Below are 15742 nucleotides of genomic sequence, written 5' to 3' on the forward strand. Positions count from 1 at the left end.
TACATTACATATCGCCGCCCCTCAGATAATTTCTTACAACTTGCCTCTATCTAATGGACTAACATGGTCAAATGTTATAACAGATCTCAGAATACCATCTCTGCTTGCTGGAATTAACGTTTCTTGTGCACGTTTACGAAATAAGCTTACGTCAAAGCGTAAGTCAAGTAAATATCCATCCTTGAACCATTTGAAGGTTATACTTGGTCGACCTCTAGCCACACAAGATAGTGTCATACTTTTGTCTTCTAATGCTGCTAATCCCGATCCTGTGTCTACTCTCATTGTAACACTCAGTAGATACAATTCTAAAGTTTAAAAAATAAATTGATCAGACAAAACGAATTTCACACTCACTTTACACCTTTAAACGACAAAGAATGAAAAATAGTATCATATCTGAATAATCAACATATACCACACATATATGCAAAAGGGCATTATACCCAAACAGATAATAAAAATATTCTTTATGAAACTTATAGAAAAAGAAGTTACATCTAACAAAATGAACAAAAAGGCAAATTATGTTTAGCAACATCGAATGGCTCATCAAAATTACTCAGACGACCGCTACTGTAATAAAAGCAAATGCGATCTTGTGAAATCATAGGTTTTTTTAATTAAACATTTCATGGTGTAATAATTTTTTATTAAAAGTAACTTTAATTTTGTACACCATTAGTTTGAAAAGTTTTCAACTGCTATTTTAAAAGGCACAGTTGTGTGCTAGCCCAGAGGATATATGATTGCCAATGAGACAACTCTCTGCAAGAGACCAAAATGACACAGAAATTAACAACTATAGGTCATCGTACGGCCTTAAACAATGAGCAAAGCCCATACCGCATAGTCCACTATAAAGGCCCCGAAATTATCATGTAAAACAATTTAAACGAGAAAACTAACAGCCTCATTTATTTACCAAAAAAATGAACGAAAAACAAAAATGTAACACATAAACAAACGACAACCACTGAATTACAGGCTCCTGACTTGTTTTGTCTGCATTAAATAGCATATCAACGGCGTGTTGCAGTTCATAAAATTGTTAAAACTATTAGAAACAGATGTTTTTATCTCCATGCATAAATTGCATTAGCAGATTTGCTAAGGCAATTTAATTTTTATTTTTTGGGGTTTTCAGTATTTCATTTTGAATATTGATTTAAACTGCCAATGTTTTTGTTTAAATTATACTGATGATTTTTTTTTTGAACACTCGGTTGTCATACATAGTTTTAAACCTTGTATCTTTGATGATCTTTTATTACAATAGAGCGGTCGCTACCACGTTACGTTCTCGTGCGTATTATTAACTCAATGTCCCATTGGTCAGCACTTATTTGCTAACATCATATACAATTGGTATGGGCAATTTCTGTACTTTTACTATTCTTAAAATGTTTAAAAGCATTGGAAACACAATGGTTTCTATACTTTCAGGCATAGATGTTCTTTTTTGTTGTATTTTTCAATTTTAAATGCTCATTTGTATCTTCATTTTTAATTTGACATTTTTTTTATTTTTATTGAACTACTTAAAGCGATCCTTTATAAGACACTATCATTCACGAACTGGTTGACCGATACGAAGTGTTGTGTCTTAACTCGCTATAGACATGTTTCAGTGATCTTATATCTGTACAGCTCTTTTTGGTATCTTGATGTGTATCTCATACTAAATTTATTGACATTTGAACATTGGTCAACAACTGTTGCCTCTAACGAATTTGAGTTTGCTGCATCTAAAGGATTCGTGTGTCACTGACGAAACGAGTGTCCGGTTTCCTAAATGATAAGACCGGCATATTTGACGTTCAATACCACTTTTGGTGGCTGTTTCGTTTTAGAAGTATCGCCAGTCAAGTTATGTATGGCATAGCATCGTTTGATCTGTCAATCAATAATATATTATAGATCAGACTTCGAAAACTATTAAGGTCTTGTATATAAACATCGACGTCGACATAAATTCTTTCTTCCATCTGTAACGGTAACATATAATAGTTTGTTTTGTACAACATATATACAATGCACAGTGAGTTAAAGGCATTCTTAATGTACTTCTGACATTTAAATATTCTGTTGTTCTCATATAGCAATTTATTGGTGTAATTGTAAACAGAGACAATAATGTTAATTTACTCCACCACAAAAACATTCAACATAACGTACAGATATTAAAACACCATTACGTAGACATATAAAATATATAATGTAAAATTGCATTGTTTGATTAAGCAAATGATAATATATTAACAAGTATGCTTTACTGTCAAAATTTATGTATATTTTCACAGATATATTGAACGATTTCCATTAATCATAATATTAATATAACTTTAGGTATTCTGAAAGCGACGATATATCTGAAGCTACTCAAATAAGATTGCTTAATCTGACTGTTCTTTTTATTTGGCGACTTTATCAATTAGGTGTAAGTAACCATAGTATGTAGCTTCAACATATTGGTATGTAAGACAATGACAAAAATGTGCACGTAATTAATCGTTTTAATTGAGAATTATCAATTTACTTCTTAAAAAGTCAGAAAAAAGGAAAAGACGAATATTTATTGATGTTAATGATAGCCCTTTAGAGTTTGAAATCAAGTAAGCCCTTTATTATAATAAAGTTTGAAATAAAGCAGTACAAGACACCAATGATTTGTTTTATTAGTATAACTTTATTTTCATAGAGCATTTGTTTTGCACTGTATGACCACACCAAAGTCTTAAAATTACTTCAATGTTGATCTAAAAGAACAGCAGATTCTCAGTACTTCTATGAATCTAAAAATAGTAGAGGCTACCTGAGGATAAGGAATTAATGTTCTCTCGGTTTTGGTTTGTAACCCAGATTTGTTTTCTCTCAATCGATTTAGGACTTTTGAATGCCGGTATACTACTGTTGCCTTTATTATTATTATAATCCTATTTATTTTAAGTTTTCTCCATGTATTTCAATGATATGCTGGTTTCAAAGTTTAATTTTGGTTACTAATGAACAATTAATACCCTTTTAGGACATTGTACCGGTTATGAAGGTAAAGTAACATGTATTCTTTTTACGTTTCCGAAAGCAAACTGAAAAGAGAATCTTCGAGGACAAACGTTCCTGTGTCAGGTTATAGGAATTTAACAAATATTGTTGGTTTCGAAATTCGTGTGTACTATGCACCATACACTTGCATGCGTCTATAAAACAACAAATTACCAGACAATCTAGTTATACATGAAAACATTTTTTCCTTTAATAATAGTTTGTTCATGCTAGTAATTAAAATTTATCAATCATTTAAAAAAAATGTGTTTAATTTATCTTAATTCAAAATTGAAAGCAATTTCTTCGTTAAGTGTTATATAAGTATTGTGGATATATTTTAATGAGTGCAATGCAATATTTCACTTTAACTCGAGTGAGATACGCAACTCATACATCTTTAAAACAACACAATTCTTGTTAGTCACATGCAAGCAAGTATACTTACTCTCTAGTCGGTCTACAATAGTTTGGTTTTAATTACATATAGTTTTTATCTGCTTATAAAACAGACAGCAACTCAATCTTGTGTCAAAGTTGCTGAATATTTACCTCAAAATGCCTTATAGTAATTCATTTAAAAGTTATTACATCTGGTAAAGGAAGTCGAATTGTAAAAACATATTGCCCAAAGTATTATAAGACACTAAATAAATGCTTAACTTCATAAACCCATCTTTCGAGAATGATCTTACATCTTCCGGACTGGAAAGCAGTGTATACATGTGTATGAAATCCTCTGTAATTAACTACAGTTCTAGGAATATGAACGTACTGTTTTAAAAATCCTCGTTGCGATTTACTTATAAACATGTTTGTAATAAAAATTCATTTGTTCTTAAATTCGAATAGTTTGGGAAATTTGGAAACTGGCTCTTTTATAAGTTGCATTTCGAAAGTTTTGTGAATCGGCATACATAAAGAAAATTAGTTCCTTCTTTAAGGAGAAAGATTTTTTTTTAATCTATAAGACATCTATTGGAAATAACTGCTGTAAGAATATCAATCGTTAGATTACAATAATTTGAGAGTGACAATATTAGGGACGCAAAACTTTGGCATGGCTTTTAGAGCTTTAAATAAACTTTGGCTCATTTTTGCCCATCTTAGAATTTATGTTATTAACGTCTATAATATAAACTGGGTTTGAAAATATCATTAGCTGAAACCAAGCCAAAGAATAAGAGACAATTATTCAGAATGTTACTGTCTTATCATGCTTCACTCAGTAATCTTATGTGTTGCACCCAGATAAATAATTTCATACAAGATGCATTGTCCATTCAAATGAATCAATAAAATTTGTTAAGTCCATTCGGCACATTCTTTATCTTTATTGAATACCTTACCTGGTACTGACGTTATTTGAAGTGTTTCCATATCCAAGTTAACTCCCTCTAATCTCCGTAACACTTCTGGTAAGTTGCTGTCTAATATTGATCTTTCAATTGATTCTATGTATAGTCTTATGTCAATGTAGTCTTCTGAATCTTGTCTGTTGATTGAAATTTAATATGAAAAACAAATAAACAAATAATTTTGGAAACTTGAATTTACGCTTTTCAAAACGGAGAGCGTGAGAAAAATGAATCTACAATCGGTCATGTCGATTTTTATTCTTGTATTGAAACCTTTTCAAGTTTTCATCTAAATGTATTCTAAAGAATCATTCTCTCAACATTCTTACGGAGAAACTAAGTTTAATTGTCATACGAATGTTAACAAGGTCATCTGCTCAATCATGAAGGGGTAGAAATAATTGTTGGTGTTTTCAGTCCTATTTACCATTGTCTTTTTGCTCAACGTTTTTGCGGCTAACTGAAGAGTTCAAATCTGATGAGAAAAAAGCTTGATCTGTGCTGTAAATCAAATTTATACAAAATTTCAGTCCTAGTATCTATGGTGAGTTTATTTACAACCACTGGATCGATGCCACTGTTGGTGGAGTTTTTATTCCCCGAGGATATCACCAGCCCAATAGTCAACACTTCTGCGTTGAAATGAGTTTTGAAAAAGATTACAACGACGGGCCACTGATGACGACGCATGTAAAAGCAATAGTTCATATGACTCATTAGGCAAAGTGAGCTTAAAAAAGTTCAATCTGTAAATTCCCCTTTCCCTTTAACAAATAACCAATGAACCGGAACCGATTCATCAGCATATTTTAAGAGTAGTAACCTGGATGGTGTCACAACTATAGCAGGAATCCTGACCCTTCTAAAGTATGTGAGTTCACGCCTGAATAAAACAACACGTTAAAAGATGAGATAATTCTATCCAGTTTATATACATAAAGTTATGCAATACTATCTGTCAATTGTAAATTGTATGTGGCAATGGTTTCATTACTTACCTTATGGTTACGTTTTCTACTGAAAATACTCCTCTCTGTTGTAACATGATGTTTATCTACAACAACAAAATCAAAAATTATTGTAAAAGGATATTACTGTTTAATAATAACAATTGATTTAAAAATCAAAAAGAAAAAATCACAAAATATATCAAAACTCCGATGAAAATTCAAAACGAAAAGTCCCTAATCAAAGGGCAAAATCAAAAGCTCAAACACATCAAACGAATTGATAACAACTGTTACATCCCTATTTTGGTACAGACATTAAGAACATGTTCACTTTGATTGTTATGTCCTGTTGGATGACTGTCTTATATTGAATATGATAATCCACTTACTTGTTCCTTTTCTGATTTCACGCAGTGAACTTCTTTTTATTGTACAAATGTCTCTCAAAGCAATTTCAATACAAAAATGTCAATAATTTTCAGGGTCAATAAAAGAATAGACTTACTTTCTGTTGAATAGCATTACGTTCTCCTGAAGTCAGCAATGTTGAACTGTTTTGCAAATCACATCTGATGTCATATTTGTGACGATCTGAAAACGCACGAATATAAATATGATAAATTTAATAAACTCGGGCAATATCTCGGTTGATGTTTTTTTTTCATGTTCCGTTTTTTGCGTTTTTGTAAATCAGTTTGTGACATTTAAGGTTGATCCAGAAATGTGCATTACACAATACACTTTACTTTAAAATACTGAGATGCTTTACCTTTAATATGAACACACGTTCTTTTATCTATGTTAAGTCTGAAATCATGGTTACAGCTACTTACCAATATGAACACATGTTCTTTTATCTCTGTTAAGTCTTAATCCATGGTTATAGCTACTTACCAATATGAACACACGTCCTTTTATCTCTGTTAAGTCTAAATCCATGGTTACAGCTACTTACCAATATGAACACACGTTCTTTTATCTCTGTTAAGTCTAAATCCATTGGTTACAGCTACTTACCAATATGAACACATGTTCTTTTATTTCTGTTAAGTCTAAATCCATGGTTACAGCTACTTACCAATATGAACACATGTTCTTTTATCTCTGTTAAGTCTGAATCCATGGCTACAGCTACTCATCAATATGAACACATGTTCTTTTATTTCTGTTATGTCTAAATCCATGGTTACAGCTACTTACCAATATGAACACACGTTCTTTTATCTCTGTTAAGTCTGAATCCATGGTTACAGCTACTCATCAATATGAACACATGTTCTTTTATTTCTGTTAAGTCTAAATCCATGGTTACAGCTACTTACCAATATGAACACATGTTCTTTTATTTCTGTTATGTATAAATCCATGGTTACAGCTACTTACCAATATGAACACACGTTCTTTTATCTCTGTTAAGTCTAAATCCATGGCTACAGCTACTTACCAATATGAACACACGTTCTTTTATTTCTGTTAAGTCTGAATCCATGGTTACAGCTACTCACCAATATGAACACATGTTCTTTTATTTCTGTTAAGTCTAAATCCATGGTTACAGCTACTTACCAATATGAACACATGTTCTTTTATCTCTGTTAAGTCTGAATCCATGGCTACAGCTACTCATCAATATGAACACATGTTCTTTTATTTCTGTTATGTCTAAATCCATGGTTACAGCTACTTACCAATATGAACACACGTTCTTTTATCTCTGTTAAGTCTGAATCCATGGTTACAGCTACTCATCAATATGAACACATGTTCTTTTATTTCTGTTAAGTCTAAATCCATGGTTACAGCTACTTACCAATATGAACACATGTTCTTTTATTTCTGGTATGTATAAATCCATGGTTACAGCTACTTACCAATATGAACACACGTTCTTTTATCTCTGTTAAGTCTAAATCCATGGCTACAGCTACTTACCAATATGAACACACGTTCTTTTATTTCTGTTAAGTCTGAATCCATGGTTACAGCTACTCACCAATATGAACACACGTTCTTTTATCTCTGTTAAGTCTAAATCCATGGTTACAGCCACAAGAAGCAGTAGAAATCTTGCTTGTTATACAGGTCTGTTCACAGTCTAATACTGCGCATGCTATAAATAAAATATTATGATTAGATACGACCATAAAACAAAAGGAGATAAGTGGCAAGGTTAGACAAGGCACCCACCAAAACAGCAAATGTTTGCAAATTGCGGCATGAAACTATTCAAAACTTTGAATGAAAGTTTAATAGGTTTCACAGTTTCATTGACAAATAATATTTTGAGTATTACAGCATATTTTTTCTTCAAACACATCCTGAAATAGGCAAACAGCCTTTTAAAAGTCTGAATATTATACACATCTAAAAAATTTATATCATTAACATTATAAACAATTCATAGTTGTTTAACCAATAAATATTGAGAGCAATATTTTAATATCTGATAAAAACACTTGTACTATTACATTTTAGTGGTATCTAAAAAAATGTCCATGAACTCGCAAGTATCTAAAGATGAGTTTTCGTTTCAAAGTTCAGCTTAATGTAGCAGTGAAAATTACAGTATTTTTATTAATTACTTTTTCAACTCAATAAACATGATCAAAATTATCTCAGTAATTTCTTAGAAACCGCATCATAGCTTTGCATTCCGTGGTTACTGCGACTCTAGATAGAGGTTAACAATGGGGTTTCTCTAGAAATCAATACATATTTATCTATATATGCCTTTTGTTGACAATCGTTTAAACTGTTTAACATTTTGTGGTGAATTGTATGATAAATATAGAACTATAAGAACCATCATTTGTTTTCTTTATGAACACTGTCATTCTTACTTAAAAACTCTTCATTTTGTTACCAGCTGCACTAAAATGATGATGTTTTGAAGCAGTTTTATAATATTTAAATTATTATGCGTTGGATGAATGTTAGAAAAATTTCAGTAAACATGTACTACATTTATGTATATGTATTTCCTAAGCCAGTTAATTTATATTGCAAACGTACCCAACAGATCTCAAAGAGAAGATTAAATTGAGTTAATGAGTACCGCATGTACAATGATGTATGATGAAAAGTCAAATATTGTACAAGTTAATAGCATTTATTCACCTAGTATTTTGAAAGTAGTGTATCTAGTTTACAAATAGTGCACAGCCATTAGACTGCTTATGAAACTTCTCAATAGTCAGGTATTCATTTGTCTACATAAAGATTCTTCGTCAAATAATTACATTAAAACATGAATTTTAAAAGAATAAGAAGGACCAAAGTACGTTCAACAACAGGCCAACAAACAAACACTCCCTATTTCAAAATAAAACGAAAAGACAAACAGATACAAAATATACGGACACATGTTCTAAGTTAATATAAAACCTCATTCAAATATCTCTTCCTTTTGTTTTTTTCTTGCTAAAATAGGTTCCAATAGTGAATTCTATAAAATCAAAGCCTTGGTATTCATTCATTGTCCCCGTGTCATCTTCAAAAACATTTTAACCAATGAAATGATAAAAAATCAGATATTGGCGTCTCTGTTTCGCCCTATCGAAAGTCACAATTTCGAAGCACCTGCCTACTATAGTGTTGTTTCCGTTTAATCTTAACTTCATAGACATGATTTTTTAACAACAAGAAAGAACACACCCGCGATATCGCGGGTCCGTGACTGAAGTTAAAATGTATTGTCAACCCTGTGGTTATGACCCGTGTATACAACAAATCCCAAATACACCGTTTGCGGTACATACAGATAAGGTAATACATGTAGGTAACATGTGGCATATGAATACAAGGAAATCGCATCAGATAGTTCTGGAACTTATTAATTTGTCTTATTGCTTATCGTTTGAAATAGTAATCGATATAAAAGGGTAAAATTTTCAGTATACCCTATCAAGTATAGATATCCTTATATAAGTTTGACTTGAAGCTTTCTTCGGTTATACGTTTATCAGGTGAAAAAAAAAACGCTCTTTAGATTAAGCAGTACAGATTTATACCAATACAACAGTTTAAGCCTGGATACATATTCATGGCCAGAACGAAATAGTATTTAGCTAACCGCCAACTCACATCCATACAATACCAATAAACCAATTGAAGTGACTATCAGAATGATTAAACGACAAAAAATAAACCTTATACAGATCAAAAAGTAAAACAATGCAGCATAATACTGATCAATATAATCGCTCGATGTGGCTGATAGAGAAAAGGATAAATTGCCTTTTATACAAGATGCAATTAATGAATAATTAAACTTTAATTCTACAATGTAATACCAATCAGTAAAAATGACTTATTTTGCATATAAAACGCTGATAGTGAAACTTTAACGTTTGTGATCATTAGTAAACAGTGATGACAGACGTTTTTACACTGAAAGTGACATGAATCTTTATTATAATCACCAAATGCATACGTAGTGTTCTGAGATGTTAGAAGTGAGGCAGTTGATTAGCTATAATTATATTGTTAAAATAGTGGCAGTCGACTTTAATTGCATTATTAACTTGTACTTACCGTAGTAATCTAATTCTATCAAATACAAAACATATAGTGAGGATAGAATTAAAGAAGTCCATTGAACTGGGTTTTTTTGGGGGGCTGTGCTTTGTATATAATATTTCAAATATTTTTGCCAGCTTTATTAACTGCAATTAATCTAATTAAGAGATGGGTATATACACTGAAATATTTTAAATCATAAAGTGGAAGCATGGTGGAAATATAAACCTTACATTCTCCTGATCATGACGCTATAGACGTAAATATAATCATTAAATGGTGACGCTTCTACCTGTATATGTAGATGTTTCTTAATAGAGTTTCATATGCAATTTTGAATGACAGATAAATCTAGAATTTACCACTTGGATGAATCCCGTTTATCTTCTGTTCGCACATTGAACCAAGGTAGCCAGGAACACACTGGCATATATTCACGTAGTCACCATACAGGTATCTAGAAGAAAACAGGTTGATTCGTATGTTAAAAAGTATCAATACAAAGTTAAATGGCAATTGAAAGATTTCTTTTCTGATTTCTTGCATGTGTAAGTCATTTATTGCTAAGTACAATAATATTTAACGCCGATCGATTTCCCAAGATTTTTCTTGTAATCTTGAAATACAGATAAAAGCCAAACAGGCTGATGTTGAATTCAATTTTCTTGAAAAAAAATGTGGGCTAATATCGATTTTAAAGTGTGAATTGTGTGATCAATAGGAGATACTTGGTATAAATTGGAATGTAAAACTTTCCTAATAAGATCGTTTATCAGGAAGAGAAAGCTATTAGATTTGGAATATAACAAAATGCAGTTATTTGCCTTCTTCTCGAATACGTCAAAAATAATAACCATTCTTGAGAAAAATGAGAAGTTGTGGTATGATTGAAAATGAGAAAACTCTCCACCAGAGTTCCAATGACGTAGAAAGTTATCAAATATAGGTAACCGTGCCTCCTTTAACAATGAGAAAATTCCATACTGCACGACAAACTTTGAATGGTACCGACACGACGAATGTAAAACAATTCAAAGCGAAAACTAACGGCTTGATTTAATTACTTCTACATATATTATCATATGCAATCTGTAAATTGAACCAATTGCTAACACAATGGTGGTCTACAAAACGGAATATTGGTTGAAAGAAGTAAGAGCCAAACATTAGGAATAACACTATATGTATAGTATGATGAATAAATAAAGACAGGGTTTTGAAAAGGATGTGTATGTCTCCTAGTATACAATTGCATTTAACAATTATATAATATACATTACATCTTTTCAGTTATGAATTACAATTACTTGTGAATACCCGATTAAGATTTATGGTTTTTAAAACTTGTCAGATGTGTAACTTGAATATAACATTTATGTGATTTGTACACGACTTGTTACATGACTTACCTACAGCTGCCATTGTTTTGACACATATTCTTCTCAATCATAGGGTTACAATGTGGACCATACTGACACTCCTCCCCAGAGAAGTTCGGAAAGCAATGACATTTATATTCGGAGTAGTCCGCACTAGCATAACAGTTACCAAGGTATGAACAATCAAAAGCCGAGCAAGTCCATTTACTGTCCACTTCATGTTTACTGACCATTTCATAGGTAATGTTAAATCCATAAACATCAATTAAATGGTCCAACACACGAAGGTGAATATTGCCCATCTCTTGAACGGCGAATCGTAATACCATGAACGGTTTGTGGGCGACGATTGACCAGATTTCATCTTCACAGTTGACCGTGGCTAGTTTGCGTTCTCCTATCCACTCATCTTTGTTAGTATAGTGATCGAATTCATAAACATGGAAAAATCCTTTAAGGTAATACTGTGTCAAATATAAAACAATTTTGAGTTTTGGTGGAGCTTGTATAACCCATTCACAAAACACGGGTGTCTCGAAAGGTCCAGGATAATTAGGTGACTGTATTACTCCTTGTTTCTGTGTTAACCGACCACCACATCGATTATATTGACCACTACACACCGATATCAAAACATATATCATCAATATCAACGTCACTAGCTTAACGATGGTCATGGTACACGATGTCATGTCGTCCTGGTCGCTCAGACATTTCTATATAGTGTCATTTTGAATGTTCATGGTTGGATGGGAAGCGATCAGCTGTCGTTAGTTCTTGTTGTCTGTCTAAATATTCTGTAACAGATGAAACAATAAGATTCATGATATCTAACGTTATCAAGCATATAATCAACTTCATATTTCCGTTTGTGAGGTGCAATACTATTAATAATAAATTGTTTTGACAATTAGTTAAGTGTTAACATTCACTGTTCATAACAATATTGTTAATTTCCTATAAGTTATAAGCTACATATGCATAAAACACAGAGATCGTACATCTACTATTAAAAAAAAAAGAGGATATAACCACATTCACCCGAATTCAGGCATTCTGATTCCAATTCTAACGACTAATTTAAAAATCCATTGCATGTATCCTAACATTTAAAACAGAGTAGAAAAAGGCTAATCCTAGTAGAATGAATTGTTTCTCTATACGACCATCTTTGATATGGCAACGTCAGCTGTGAACTTTTAATTTTTCCAAATGTATTTCAATTACTTAATTAGAAGAAATGTAATGACTATATATATCGAATTTCTTTTCACTATAATGAAGTTTAGTAGCTGTAAAATACACAATTTAAAATTGACTGTAAATGTGCCAATAAATATTTTCTGTTTATTTCAATGATTCGATTTAAGCAGTAGACATGTGTCTATATACTATGTCAACAGACATGTGTCTATGCAATATGTCAACAGACATGTGTCGATACAATATTTCATTAGACATGTGTCTATTTACTATGTCAACATACATGTGTCTAATTACTATGTCAACAGTAATGTGTCAATACAGTATGTCAACAGACATGTGTCGATATAATATGTGAACAGACATGTGTCTATATATTTTCTCAACAGACAGGTGTCTATATACTATTTCAACAGACATGTGCCGATAAAATATTTCAACAGACATGTGTCTATATATTATGTCAACAGACATGTGTCGATACAATATTTCAACAGACATGTGTCTATATACTATGTCAACAGACACGTGTCTATGCAATATGTCAATAGACATGTGTCGATACAATATTTCAACAGACATGTGTCTATATATTATGTCAACAGACATATGTAGATACAATATTTCAACAGACATGTGTCTATATACTATGTCAACATACATGTGTTTATGCAATATGTCAACAGACATGTGTCTATATAATGTCACCAGACAGGTGTCGATACAATATTTCAACAGACATGTGTCTATATACTATGTCAACAGACATGTGTCTTTGGAATATTTTGACAGACATGTGTTGATATATACTATATACTATGTCAACAGACATGTGTCGATACAATATGTCAACATACATGTGTCTATGCAATATTTGAACAGACATGTGTCTATATATACTATATCAACAGACTTGTGTCTATGTAATATGTCAACAGACATGTGTCGATACAATACTTCAACAGACATGTGTCTATATACTATGTCAACAGACATGTGTCTATGCAATATTTGAACAGCCATGTGTCGATATATATTATGTCAACAGACATATGTGTTTATGCAATGACAAAAGACAGGTTATTATACAAGATGTCAACTTGAAACTTTTAATATAACGAGACTATAATATTTTCGAGTAAATCAAACAGCTCATAAAAGATATCGAGAATAGTTCTGTTATTTGCAAATTGCTCAGATATTCATTGAAAAGGAATCTATTTAAATAAACTGGCACATGGTGAAACAGGCGAGAATACATTGTCATGTGAAATCCCGTCAACGGTTATGTAATTGAAAAATGTCTTGCTATGAACAAATATTTCGGCCACTTAGACAAAATATCCTAGTAGTGGTACATTTCGGCCACTTAGACAAACATATTTTGCTAAAGATACATATTTCGGTCATTGAGATAAAAACAATTTATTTTCAGTAAATGCATTCATAAAGCTTAGAATATTCAACTATTGATATATCTTATCGAATGGATGTGCTGAAATTGCAATAAAAAACGTATTATCGGGTTAATTATGCAATATTAACCTCATTGTGACCAGAGTTAGGTAACATGAAATATAGGCTTGGCATGTCAATTATACAACTGCCTACAATTCATAAAAAATATGTCATTGTAGTCACTGTCATGTCATGTACATTAGACAATCTGAAAATCTGCCAATACACACGCACTCATACTATGATACTGTGTATTCATTCCCTTCCTCGTCATAGAATGTGAGGGTGACCATATGCCTAACCTATGTCAACTCTTTTGGTTAATTGTTATTTATACTACACATTGTATATTTCAATATGTTTCCTGTAACACGTCAGATCGACTATAACAGCTTACCTATCTATATACAGTTTCTCGACGTTTTAATGAAAGCACTATCAACTTTTTGCACTCGAGACGAGTACAAGCGTATAATTAGTATATAAGAATAAGAATGCATTGATAAATCAAAATATGTTTAACTAGTTGATTTACTGTGTAAATCACCATAATATATGCATGGTTTAATGTAGTAAATTATTATTTTCTACACAAAGGCGTTAAGATTTAAAACATGGTTCACGAAATACATCACATACATAGCATCAATGAGCATGCGAATGCAAATGTAAATACATGTATATATCAACTTTGCATCGGAACTTTGCATCTTTGCATCGGAACTAAACACATTAATTCAAAAACCAGTTATTGGCATGACACGGGTTATGTTCTTCTCATATATGTTATGATGGTATGATACTAAACCCCTGACGGGATTAAGGATTGTGCCTGATATTCATATGATGAAATCATAATCTTTCAATCAGTTTAATGGCATGTCAGTTAACTGCTAGTAGTCTGTTGTTAAAATTTATGTATTATTGCCATTTTGTTTATTTTCTTTGGTTACATCTTCTGAAATCAGACTCGGACTTCTCTTGAATTGAATTTTAAATGTGCTTATTGTTATGCGTTTACTTTTCTACATTGGCTAGATGTATAGGGGAGGGTTGAGATTTCATAATAAAATTGAGAATAGAATTTTTAAACATGTTTAACCCCGCCGCATTTTTGCGCCTGTCCCAAGTCAGGAGCCTCTGGCCTTTGTTTGTCTTGTATTATTTCAATTTTAGTTTCTTGTGTACAATTTGGAAATTAGTATGGCGTTCATTATCACTGAACTTGTATATATTTGTTATGGGGCCAGCTGAGGGACGCCTCCGAGTTCGGGAATTTCTCGCTACATTGAAGACCTGTTGGTGACCTTCTGCTGTTGTTTTTTCTATGGTCGGGTTGTTGTCTCTTTGACACATTCCCCATTTCCATTCTCAATTTTATTCTAATTCAAATTATAATTTTTATCAACTTTGTCAAAAAAAAAAAATATTCTGACATAATTGACATATAAATGTTTTATAAAAGTCCTATTCAATAGACCACTTTCGAGTTCATCCGTCACCGGAAAAAACTCGTCAATTATACGCGCTTTTATCACCGTCATTTGTGCGTTTAGGGGCGTCACCACTTCCCTCCCAATGTTGAGCGAGTGGTTGGAAAACTATAATTCTATATTATACGAATTATTCGGCAAATTGAATTCTCAAAATTGACAATCAACACTGCTGTCATTAGGGAATTGTCAGTAAGTACCTACAGAGCAACCATTATTTCTAGTTTATCCTGCACAAAGACGATCACTAAGACGCTTGATGAACGTAAATAGTGCAGGGATACAGGCGACCCCCTCTATCTGGTAAATGACGTCATAAAGGCGTTCATAATTGACGA

At 32.1% G+C, this 15742-nt stretch overlaps 1 protein-coding gene across 4 annotated transcripts in view; it reads right to left on the minus strand.

Moving 5' to 3' along the window:
• The window catches only part of LOC139500334 (uncharacterized), a 37904-nt gene extending 25793 nt beyond the window's left edge, over window positions 1–12111 (minus strand). For 2 of the 4 annotated variants that reach the window (XM_071289097.1, XM_071289078.1), the window contains exons 1-9: window positions 11281–12111; window positions 10234–10328; window positions 9887–9901; window positions 7347–7463; window positions 5859–5944; window positions 5402–5457; window positions 4395–4540; window positions 3494–3505; window positions 45–308 (exon numbers count right to left, since the gene is read on the minus strand). In XM_071289097.1, the coding sequence (XP_071145198.1) occupies window positions 45–308; window positions 3494–3505; window positions 4395–4540; window positions 5402–5457; window positions 5859–5944; window positions 7347–7463; window positions 9887–9901; window positions 10234–10328; window positions 11281–11942 (1453 nt within the window). In that variant the 5' untranslated portion in view covers window positions 11943–12111. The remainder of the gene's footprint in view (window positions 1–44; window positions 309–3493; window positions 3506–4394; window positions 4541–5401; window positions 5458–5858; window positions 5945–7346; window positions 7464–9886; window positions 9902–10233; window positions 10329–11280) is intronic. The other 2 variants (XM_071289090.1, XM_071289083.1) reach the window with 2 other exon arrangements.
• Window positions 12112–15742: the final 3631 nt, after the last annotated feature.

This window comes from Mytilus edulis, chromosome 1 (genome assembly GCF_963676685.1).
Source record: "Mytilus edulis chromosome 1, xbMytEdul2.2, whole genome shotgun sequence".
NCBI lineage: Eukaryota > Metazoa > Mollusca > Bivalvia > Mytilida > Mytilidae > Mytilus > Mytilus edulis.